This window comes from Patagioenas fasciata, chromosome 7 (genome assembly GCF_037038585.1).
Source record: "Patagioenas fasciata isolate bPatFas1 chromosome 7, bPatFas1.hap1, whole genome shotgun sequence".
Classification (NCBI taxonomy): domain Eukaryota; kingdom Metazoa; phylum Chordata; class Aves; order Columbiformes; family Columbidae; genus Patagioenas; species Patagioenas fasciata.
This window is the reverse complement of record NC_092526.1, coordinates 4373786-4385883: the sequence shown is the minus strand read 5'-3', so window position 1 is coordinate 4385883 and position 12098 is coordinate 4373786. Positions and strand designations below refer to the sequence as shown.

General features: G+C 49.1%; 1 protein-coding gene across 1 annotated transcript in view; it reads right to left on the bottom strand.

The window, feature by feature from the left end:
• Window positions 1–12098, bottom strand: part of ZEB2 (zinc finger E-box binding homeobox 2) — a 113980-nt gene that overhangs the window by 98935 nt on the left and 2947 nt on the right. Inside the window, exon 3 of the mRNA XM_065841072.2 lies at window positions 11904–12041. Coding sequence (XP_065697144.1) covers window positions 11904–11976 — 73 coding nt within the window. The 5' untranslated portion in view covers window positions 11977–12041. The remainder of the gene's footprint in view (window positions 1–11903; window positions 12042–12098) is intronic.

Sequence of the window (12098 nt, the reverse complement as noted above, 5' to 3'; positions counted from 1 at the left end):
CCAATATGCACATGGATGATGCCAGCGAGGCATCTCCAGCCCTTTGTTCACAGCTTAACAAAACTGTGCCGTCACACCACTTTAGCTCAACAGTGCCTGTCGAATGGGCATCAGCAGATCAGCCAATGCCTGTCACACACACAGCTGAAAAACTGTTTGAAAGCAAGGCTTACTTTAGCTCAAGTCTGGTAGGAAAAGTGAGAGGGATTTTTTTTTCATCATCTGGTAAAGACTACATATATATATATTTAGAAAAAAAAAATGCATACATATATATATATATATAGTCAGCTTTCTTCCTCAGGAAAGTAACACAGTTTTGCTCTTTTTCACCTTTAAGGAAGGAACGGGTCTGATGGTGTTGCCTGTTCCTTGCTGTGCTGCTCCTTTCCACGCTACGTAAGAGTTGCAATTATTTCAAAGAAGTAAAATTTTGTCGGGGTGCAGGGGGGGCTGTCACAGGGAGCGATCCTGATTTGGCCAACAATCCACAAAACGTTAATTTTCACATCATTCTAATCGGAGCCCCCCCGGCTCGTGACAGAGGATAAATGAAACAACATATTCGAGGAAATGTTTGGTTTGATTCTAACGTAATTATCTTTGCAGATGAGTGTCTCTCCGGGTTGGGAGGGTTTTGGGGTTTTTTTTTGAGCTGATCAAAATATGTTTTCATCAGTATTAACAACCCTCTCACTCACTTCTCTTAACAGTCGTAGCGCATAAACACGACACGACTCTGCAAAGAACTGCCGCAAAATAAGCTTGTTAACGACGCCAACTTCTCTCTTTGTTTGACAACACCTTTTTCCCCCCCCTTTATGGGTTTTGTTGGGGTTTTTTTTACCCCCCCCCATATCCCCACCGGCCTCCTCCGGGTACCGGGGCCGGTTCCCACCGCTCGGCCCCTTCACAACGGCTCAGGGTGGGGACCGAGGGGACCCCGGGGGAGAATCCGGGGAGGGCTGGGGGGGTTCGGAGCCTTCTCCCCCTGCCTGCCCGCCTCTGCTGTCAGCTCGCTGCCTGCACTTTAGCTGTCTCTTTCCCAGTCCCTACCCTGTCAGTTTTCTGGCCTGCCAATTTCAACTTGAAGCTTGACTGGGCTGATTTGATGCAAATACCTCCAGGGAAAACCCTGAAACTGATGAACAGTTATGTCAAGTCGATTTTGCACCATCGGGAAAAGGTAACCTCTGCGAGAAAAAAAAACAACAAGGTTAAAGAGACAAGGGCTTTTCACGTGTAATACCACTGCTGCACATCTCGTTCACTGTTTACCATCCCTCAGAAATTGTAACTGTCAGAATTAGTCCTAATTGCAGATGCGAAAGCTGCCATTATAATAAAAACAGAGGCAGTGCAGGCATTAAATGTAGCAGCCTAATTTGTGAGACTACTGAAAAGGTAGAGTAAATGAATATTTCATTACTTTAATTACCAGGGACTACTCTTTTCTTGCTGTCTTATGATAAGTGTTGCTGTAACTAGCAACAGCAAACATCCACTAAAACATAAAGTGCAATAATAGTACTGCTGTCAGGATCGCTGCTTTAAAATACGAGCGGGGGGGGTGAGAAAGGGGGAAATATAATGGTTTATCTATTTCTTAGAGATCCGCAGGAGTAGTAGATGGAAACTCGTTTAACGTCAAAAAACAAAGAGGCGAGTAAACAGGTTTTAGTCAAAGAAAATAATGACCCGGAGGAGCTGGGGGGGGCTGGAAGTTGAGGACACACTTGCAAGCCCAGACCCAGGAGGAGCAGCAGGCAGCGCGGAGCCGCTTCTCCTCCTCTTCCTCCCTCTTGAGAGCAAAGTTTGGGGCTGCGCCACCGCGGGAGCCCGACTGGGGGCCGGGGGAGTCGGCCGGGGGGGACGGACAGACAGATTTCCCGGGAGCGGCCGGGCCGCCCCGCCGGCGTTTCTCACCTCGCCCCGCGGAGGGGTTTGCTCGGCAGCGGCGGGTGACAGCGCCAAGACCCCGCGTCCCCCCCACCCGCCGCCCCGAAGAGGCGGTTGACACCTCTGGCCCGGGGCGGGACAGGGAGAGGCGGCTTCGCACTCCCCCGCCCAAGTGCATCGCGCCTGCGGCTGAGCCTCCAGCCCGCTCCGCACCGCGGTCTCCGCACCGCGGTGTCGGCGCGGCCCAGGGGGGTGGGGGGTGCTCCCCGGGGGTGGCGGGTCCCTGCCCCGCTCCGCCGCCTACGGCTGCCCGAACGCGGGGAGGTCCCGGGGGAGGGAACCGGCAGCATCCCGGTTTGGGGTGTGGGGGCTGCGCTGAGCGCCGCCCCGGCTATCGCCCTCCCCGACGGGGATGCCCTGTCCGGGCCGAGCCGCTCCGCCCGCCCGGGGCCCCGCACGGAGCCCGCACGTCGGGGCCGCCGCCTGCCCGGCCGCGGCTCCCAGCCCCGCCGCTCGCAACGCCAGCTCCCGACAGACCCAGGGAAATTTGTCAACAATTCGCAGCCACTCTGGTAATTACATTCCTGGAATCCGCAGCGATAGATGTAAAGATAGGGAGCTGCCTTGACTTTCCGCTCGGAATAAGCGTTCCTGTTTGCAGCGACCTATCACTCTTTCTAGTCCTTCCTAACCATACTCCCCCGTTACACCTCTTGTACTTTCTGCCACTGGGCTTTCCAGAAACATACGTGATAAGTCAGTCGCTGCTCCTTGCTCCCTGGCCGAGGAGGCACAGCTCCCTTCTCGCCTTTGTGTGCCCATCTATCCAACCCAACTTTCCTGTCAAAGCCTCGAAAAATATGCAAGGCTTGCACTGCCGCTGAGAAGCGGGACAAAGTTTAACTTCTCTGTTGGCAGTCGGAGAATAACTCTCAGGCAGAATTCGAGCAAAAGATCTGATTTGCTGAATTCTACTCTTTGATTTGTATTTGTATGTTATTGCTACTGCTAAGGTTGTTGCCAACCTCAATTAGATCACAAATGAGATCAGTTTAATTCAACTCCCAAACTGTGACCTGACCATGGTCTGAAAGTATTCAAAAACGCGTTTTAAGCCTTCCTTTGATTTCAAAAGGAATACTGCATGCTTGGTCATTCATACAAATAACATAAAACGTAATTATGGGATGATTTGGCAGATGACACTGCTGCCAAACGACGCTCCATGCCAGATACTGTAATGCTATGGCTGCTGTCCTGGTGCCTGAGCGCACAGCACCCTTGTGTAAGGTGGGAGTAATGGGGTGTGCGCGATGTTGAGGTGTTTGAATGTCTTGGGAGAGGCAAAGGCAATAGCAAAGACTGCACCGCATTAACCCCCCACCCCCCCCCCCCCCAGCTGGAAATTGCTGTATCACTTGGAAGGGAAGTGGATCCGTGCTATCAAATCACCAGGAGCCTGTGACAAAGGGAGCTTGCAGCTTGACACACGGGTAACAACATAGCAAACACCTTTAATTCTGTCACGTCTCATACCCTTTGCTTTCTCACACATTTGTGGCTGCTCTAACATTGACACCTACACTTCTTAAAAAAAAAATAAAAAATAAAAAGGACCCTCGACAGCAAAAACCCCCAAATGAAGGAATCTTATTCAAGCTAAAAGAAATAAACACTTGTGAAGTTATTCTCATACCCAGCAAAAATAACTAACTTATTAACTCCTTCTTCTAATGGCTCCGAAAAAGCAGTAAGCAGCTTTCTCAAAAAAAAAAAAAGGAAAAAAGAAAGTTCACTTTTGGGAATGTGAAGCCCAGGTTTGCCACTGCAACTTCTCAGCTATTTTACCGCTCGAGTGCGAATCCTAAACTCACCTTCCTCTCTTAGCAACGCTTGTGAGCTTTCCTAGAGACGTTTTGGGATGTTATATACGTAGGGGTAGATATGGATTGTGCATGTGTGTACTCACACGCATATGGGTGACCCCAAACTGATGGAGGAGGCGATGCCTCAGAGCTCTTCCCAACCCTAGATCTGATGGACTGACCCCGAAAGACCCAGCTACCACCAAGTCAAAGACGTGTCAGGTTGAGGGGCTGCTGTGACCTCAGCAGCGCCACCTCCTCGCCTGTGTCCCCCTCAAGTCCCCCCCCCAGGGCCTGGTACCTGCAGGGCCAGCATGGCCTGGCGTGCACAAGGAGTTAACGCTCTCTTCCAGCATTACTGGGTAGGTTAATATCACAGCTGCTTGGTAAAGCATTATCCAGCACCTCACTTAACAAAAGCCTGCTTTTGCAAACAGACTCCTACTTTTCCCCAAGTGTCCAAAGGTGTTTACTGAAGTAAATCTGCCTAAATCCTCCATTGCTTGGGTCATGGGGGTGGTTAGGAGGGTGGAAGGTGTAGAGATAATCTCTTTTTGTAAATTCTGTAAATCTTCTGGGAAAAAATCAGGAATCTGTGTCACATGCTTCTGTTCAACTGGTAACATCTCGGTTAGTGTGCTCCTTATGAGTGAAATCTGCCATAGCAGCTACAGGAAAATAAGACATCCCTCCTGCTCCTCATTGTTCAAACTGTTCTTCCCCTCTCGAAGTTGCTTTAGCACGTTTAATCTATTTGCTGATGGGGGAAAAAAAACTGTTAGGTTCTTAAAAGTGGTTTCTGGAAAAAAAAATGACAGTTTGGTCGGCAGGAGATAGTGTAGTTGAAAACTTGTCACTTGAGATTTCTGCACTACCCCGGTTATTCCAACACCAGCAACTGCATATTACTTTTTACATGTTGCAAATAGAGGCAAACAACACAGGAAATTTTGACAGCTCTGCCTGAAAGGGCTTAAATACTTCTCAGTAAGCAGGATCCAGTTATAAATAAACCTCCTCTTGGTGAGAAAAAAGTGGCTACGACCAAAGACCTCACCATATTTTTTTTTTTAACTGTCTGATTAAAAGCACAGAAGAGCTTCTGAAGAACAAACAAATCTGGGCTGAATGAGGGACAGGGACACGGCGGGGGGAACACAGACAGAAAATGTACATGAACGTGGCTACGAAACCCCACGAGGGAGCCCAGCGACAGAAACTTCCACAAATCTCGCCTTCCTCCTCCTCCTCCTCCTCCGTGAGCATTTGCTGGTGGTGCCGCTGAGGATTTGCTGAGTTGTTGCTTTTCCCCGTTGGGTCGGGGCAGCCCGGGCCGGTCGCCAGGCTGGGGACACCCCCGCGGTCCCCCGGCCTTGCCAGCCGCAAAAAACACCATCCCGACCCTTCCATAAAAACATGCCAGAAATATTTAAAAAATACAATTAAATAGGGGAAAGGGAGATTTATTTTATTTATTTTTTCCCCGCTAATCTGCTCGCCGGTGGTGGCCGAGCCTGTCTCACCCCCAGCCACCCCCGCTCCCCAAGGTCATGGTGAGTAAACAATAATAGTAATTAAAACAAAATAATAGGCAGCAGTCAAGAGCTGAGAGTACACACACCTGACCCTAACTATAACAGACTTCTCAGAGTAGAATTTGATCCCTCTCTGACACTTTCTACCTCAAGTGTTAGAGCGAGTGGCCATGAATAGTACAGGCATCTTGTAACACTATCTGCCTGTCAGGAGAGCCAAGCCTGGGTAGAGCAGGATCTATATAAGGCTTGTAACTAGGGGAAGCCCAACAAACAGCTACAAACACCTAAGTTATTTTACTCAGCCTCCACCCTTCTGCTTTTTCCCCCCTTCTTCTCACTCTTTTTTTTTTCCTTTTCATCTTGGCTTTCTGTTGCAGAATGCAAATGTAGCCTGCCGGCGGTGAATGGGCTGAATTGTGATTAAGAAGAAGAAGAGCTCCTTTCTTTGTTCTCCCCTCAGGGGATGTTTACTGGGAGAGACACAGCGGATCAGATATGAAAGGCATTCAGGTCAGCATTGATGTGAGCGAAAGTGAAATCATACCTAAGGCATTCAAAAGACCGCCGTGTCAGGGGTTCAGCTAACGGTGCATCTACTGTGTGTGTCTTCCCTGTTAGGCACAGAGAAAAAAAAAATAGGAAAAAATATCTCTCCACAAACAGGCATTTTTTAAAAATTACAACAAAAATGATATAGGGGGAGAAAAGAAAAAAAAGGGAAAAAAAAAGTTTTCCCTTTCTTTACCTCCCGAGCAGAAGCTACAGGACTTAGTGCTCTTTTCCCTTATGGATCACGGATGGAACAGGTCAACTTGTATTAATTGGAGCTCTTGGGATCAGCATCATTTTTAGGGGGGAATGATCTCGTCTGAAACGCGAACCGTTATTTTTAGGGGTACCTATGTGTACCATATACATACGATGCACGCACGCATAGGTGTGTACACACGTATACGTGTATCTCTACGCGTGAGTTTCAATGAGCTGCGTGGCTTATTTATTCGGGTATGAAACATGAGCAATCATTTCTTGCCTCCCTCAGAAGCAACTCCCATGATAAAGGACTGTGGCGTATCAAACCAGCGCAGCACACCTTTAAAAGTGATCTTTTATTGACTTGGGAACTCCTAAAAACACTTTGCTGGAAGCTCACAGCGCAAGAGGACGGCAACCGCAAGCATAAGAAGTTGGTACACAGCTATTTAAGTTAAGCTGCTTCAAGAAAAAGTCTAGGCATTGTATTTTTTTCATTAAAAATGCTTGATGAGGAAATATTTGTATTTTTTTTTTAAGTTTATACTTCTCACAGCCTAAATATTCCCTCAATAGACTTCCCAAGTGGTTAGCTGATGTAAACAGAGAGGGGTAAATACATAGGAAAAAATTCACAAATTACAATTAAGCGTACAAAGAATTAGGAGGTGGGTGCATTTAGAGGGGCAGAAACGAAAATGAAAAGGAGAAATCATTAAAAAAATGCATATGTAGAAAAAAATAAGGGACAGGACTGTATGTCGTGTGCACTAACCATCCCCACTATTCTGAATCTGTTTCCATCTTCAGAACCTTAGTTAAAATATATTGTTTGCCTAATGCTCACATCTGCTTTAATGGGTGACGTTTAATTCTGAAATATTTTCAACTAGTGTTTCTGCATCACGGATTTCTCTCCTTTTTCTCTATACTCTAAAAAGACAACTAAAGAGCAATCAAAAAGGTGTCTGACTTGGCCATTCAGACAATTGCACCCTTGTGGGAATGCTGGAATGAATGGTACAGTGGACACCCCAGCACTATTGACGTTATAAACATGTAAATGAAACACATTAGGGCAGACAATCAATTGTCTGTGAGCACTGCAAACCTGCACTCCCTTTCTATGTGACAGGCACAAAATAGTGTCTACCTTGGGAAGCCATGGTCTTGGAGAAAAAAAGGACAAAGAGTTCTCTTTCACAGAGGAGAAAATGCACCTTAAAAGCACTGGGATAATGCAGATGCCAAAAACTGTTGTGAGGCGAAGAATTTCCTATTTCTTGGAATGAATGTGGAGCTGCTGTAAAAGAATCAACACCCTTCTTTCCACTCTAAAGTGAGACACACATTTTTCTTGGGGAATATTACCAGCCTGTCCTGAGAGCTTGCATTTCAGTCTGCCATTCTTCCATATATTTTCCCTACCTTGGGCAGCTGGCTATGTATAATTACCGATAATTAACTTGTAATGCTTTCTATTTTATTTTTTTCTTTTCAAATACGGCTTTTCCCAGGCATCAAATATATTTCCTTACAGCAATTAGAAATTCCCCCAAAAGTTTCCTTGTGAAGCATGTGCAATAAGCAACAGCCAGTAAGCACCGAATGGCCGCAAACACAAACAGTAAATAAGGCACTGATCTCCAAATTCGCTGGTTTTCTCGAAACTCAGAATAAAGCAAACAGATCAGGCTTGACACAGAAAACAACCTCCTCTGCTCCATGTCACAGCTCAGCCTGGACATGAATCTGCACCGAGAAAATGTAGCTAGATAATCATTACGCCCTGGTCACACTCGCATTTATGGCATTAATTTTTAATACCTCTCTCCAGGTGCTTTTCTGGAGCTTGTCCATTTGTCTCCCTACCCAATACCCAACTCTGGGAGGAATCTGCTCGCAACGGATTTCCAGCCTTGCAGAGGTCCCCGGGAACAGGAGCGCTCCCACATGCCCGCTCTGCCTTCTGCCACCTGAATTGCACAAAACCCACTTTTCCTCCTCACACCCGAGCCTCAGTCTAGCTACCTCCAAACTTCTCCAGGCAAGGAACACAAACCTCACATCCCACTCACTAAAAGCAGCAGGCAGGCTTTTATTTTTTATTGTTTTTAATTTTTTCCCCCCCTCTCTTTTTTTATTCAAGTGGGAAGTGAAGGAGGTTTTTTCCCTCTTCCCCAGCATCCCCGAAAGGAGGGTGGGTGGGTGTCTTTTTGGGAAAGGCTCTGAGCAAGCCTAATCGTGTCTGCTTGTTTGGTCTGTGCTCTCCCTCGGATCAGACGCCCTGAAAGCATTGAACTTTCTCCTTTTTCTTTACAACTGGAAGCGAGATGGCAAAGGAATCAAAGAGAGCTGTTTACTGAAACTTTGGAGTAAATTAGCTCCAACTTTCCCCCCTCTCCCCCCTTCCTGGGGATTTTAATTTTATTTTTATTTTCGAGGAGAGGAAAGGAAGGGGGAAAAAAAGTATAACCAAGAAACGCCAAAACAACAACAAGGAGAGGCAGCTCATCTGCTAAGGGATGGTAGGGCAGGGCACTGGGCCGGCCGGACAGCGGTTCCGCACCGCTCCGCGCCTCTCCGCGCCGCTCCGCACCGGCCGCCAGCGGACCCCCCCCCGCCTCCGCCCGTGCGGAAAGGGGGCTCGCTGCCCTCTCCTCCTCCTCCTCCTCTTCCTCCTCCTCTTTTGCCGCGACTTCTCCCGAGTGAAAGTGCCGCGAAGTGAGTCAGGCGCTGGGAATCATCTGACTGAACTTCCCGGAGCGCCGCCGCATTCCTGGGCTGCCGCTCCGCACCCCCCCGCGTCCCCCCGCCCCGCTTTCGGGGTCCTCTCCTTCCCATCCTCCGTGCTGTGTCCCCCTCCTCCTCCCCAGGGGGCTCACCCCTCATTGACTCCCATATCGCCTCTCTCAGCACTACCCCCCCGCACACCTCTCTGATCAACCCCGTTATCTTGGAAAATCCCGAGTTTTCCTCCTTTCTACCCTATATTAACTCCGCCGTAATTTTATCCAGCCCCGGTATCTAATCCCGAGCCTTGCCCATCCTCGCACACAGGCGTGGAGCCCACTGAGGCATTAGTTGGATTATTCTGTTTTGATCCCGTCTGTAATTTGTGAGTGATTGCACTCACACTCTCTACCTTCCTTGATGACCGTCTATTTTTATTTTATTCCTTGTGGCTTTTAAATTTGATTTTGGTTCTGCTGCGTTTCTAAGGAATTTCTGCCTGATTTCGATAAGCATCACCGTTTCTGGTGTTATCAGCAAAGACACAAGCTCAGAAGTGACATCTTTTCCACGAATCCAGGAAAGAAGAAAAATCCACTCAGTCCAGATAAATCTTGGGCAATTCCCAGCGGGAAAGGCATTGGATACGTGCTTGTCGAGAAAGAGAAAATGCAAAAAAAAATAACCAAAACAAGCCTAACGGAGCCCACCTTGGCTCCTCTACCTACTTCTCAGAAGCAGGACATTTCTCACTCAGACATGAATGTAAGGAACAAATTGTGGAGCACAAAGAGAAAAGAGGGTATAGACAGAAAGTCGAGAATTATTTCCCCCCACCTTATCTTGGCCAGAGCAAGACACTGAAGGGAGAACTTAGACCTTCGTCAAACCAGCGCACACACACTTGAAATGAAGTTTGCAGGATCTTTAAGTGGTTACCTTAAAAAAATCGCAATTAAACTTTCGACTCCCAAGTGTGGTGGCTTCTCAAGTTAGAGCAGCTCCGTGCAAAACACACTTTTGCACAGGAGCAGCAAGAATCTGTGCCACCCCCGTCCATGCATGTTCCCAAAGTCTTGGTTGCAATAACAGGACGTACAGGCTGCAGTCTTGGTCTCTTAGGCAAACATAGGCATCCAGCTTTTTATTTTGGGTTTGGGTTGTTGGGTTTTTTTTTTATTGCCACTCAAATCGTGTTGAGAAAATGTTAAACACGTAGACGTATCCCTCATCACAGAGCATGTGATGGGTCTAACCCGCTAAACTAATAATCTTGTATGAAAAAGCAAGGAGGCTGAAGAAGAAGAATAAAACCCCCTCAAACAGAATATTCTTTACTGCAAAAGAGTACTTCTGGCTGCGTTGCTTTAAATCTCATTCTCTTTTTCTCTCAAAAATGACTGTTTAACATAAGAAAAAAGGCTACTTGACACAAAGCTTTTGTTATCCAGTTGATCAGCAACGTGCTTTAGATACTTGTAAGGGGAAAAAAGCCCCACAACAGACATTGATTTTAGAAAATCAATAACCAACGTTTAATAAAAAGAACTGAGGAAACACAAGAGAGGAGAGGGAAACATTACGTGTAATTTTAATGTCTACTAAATTACCCAGAGATGAGGGGAAGGGGAGGTCTCCTCTGTGAGGACCACCTTAAATAATGACAGACACAAGAGTAAAGGGTGGTGGTGGAGGGGGAGAGACTTTAAAAAAAAGATAACAAGGAACGGATCCTTGGGAAGCTGCTCCGAATATATTATTTTAGTTGGGGTTTTTTTGTAATACTAAGCCAAGCAAATAGATCAAAGACAACACAAAGGGAAAAGCCAGTGTAACATAACGAACAGTTTCTGACTAAAATTCCTCTATCACTCCCCCATATGGCTCGACGCCTCCACCACAACAAGAAAAAGACACACACACACACGCACACACACACACTCACAACCTAGAGAGAGGCAAGGGAAGGGGGGGGGCAGGATCATTTGTTTCTAATCAACATTCTCTTGTCTTTGTGGGTTTTTTGTTGTTGTTGTTGTTACGTGTCCCCCCCTTTTCGTCCGTGTCCCCCCCCCCCGCCCCGCTCTGCCCTCCACCTCTCCACTTAAATGAAGTAGCTGAGCTATAAGCGCACGGGTTCAGGTTCATACAAAATATCTTCCTTCCTCCGGCTCCTTCGAGAGGAAAGTTGTTGGAAGTGGGGCCGGGATGGCCATGAGAGAGGCTGTGGGTGGGGAGGGGGAGGCTGGCGGTGGGGGGGGGAGACCATCAGCCGGAGGAGAAAAGGAAGAAACTAAGGGAGAGACGGGGAGAGACGGAGAAAAGAGAGACCCACACCAAGTGAAAGCTGCCAAATGTGAAATCAGCCCGGAACACCGCGTCCCACTGAGCCCCGGCCCTCCGCGGCCGGCGGAGACCGGGGGAGAGGGCAACTATGGACAATTGGGCACCAAACTCATTAGTATTATTAATTATTAGGGAGGAGGAAGTTTCGTTTTCGAGTCCCTAACAATAAAAAAAAGAAAAAAGAGGGAGAGTCGCTAAGTCGGTGCCAGCCTGCCTCGGGGTTCTCACGCTGCCGGTTTTTTTCCCAGGGCCGGCTGCCCTCCCGCCCCGCTCCGCGCCGCTCCGCGCCTCCCACCGCCCAGCTCCGCTTCTCTCCGCTCCCGGGACCCTGACAGCGCCCGAAGCGACCCGGGAAGCGGCCGGGCGAACCGGGCCGGCCACCCCCCCACCCCGCCGCTCCGGCCGCGCTCCGCACCGGCCCCGTCCGCTCCGCGCCCGCGCAACAAACTTTGGGGCGCGCCGGCGGCTGCGGCGCGCTGAGACCCCCCCCCCTCTTCCTTCCTCCTCACCACCCACCCCCCAACACTCCGCCGGCGTCCCGCGGCCGCGCAGCCTCCGCGGGACGGCCCCGCGGCCGCGCAGGGGAGGCGGAGGGCGGCGAGAGCCGGGCGGGCGCCGCTGCCGCCGCCGCTGCCGCCCGGGCGGGCGCCGTCCCCGTCTCCCCCCCCTCCTTCCCCGCTCCCCGCCCCGTCCCCGTCCTGCGACCGGCTTCCCCCCCCTCGCCGCGGCGGAGCCGGCCGGAAAAAGTTTGCTTGGGGGGGCCGCTTACCGTTTTTCCTCCGGGGGTTGGCTTGTTTTCGCCTCTTACACCTGGGGCCATCCGCCATGATCTGCTGCTTCATTGATAAGAGTGGATCAGATGGCAGTTCGCATGGACTCGACTCCCTGATTCAGCAGCACGCAGGCTCTATGTAACAACCAAACACAGCAACAATGTGGGCATTGGTATATCCCATTTAAACGC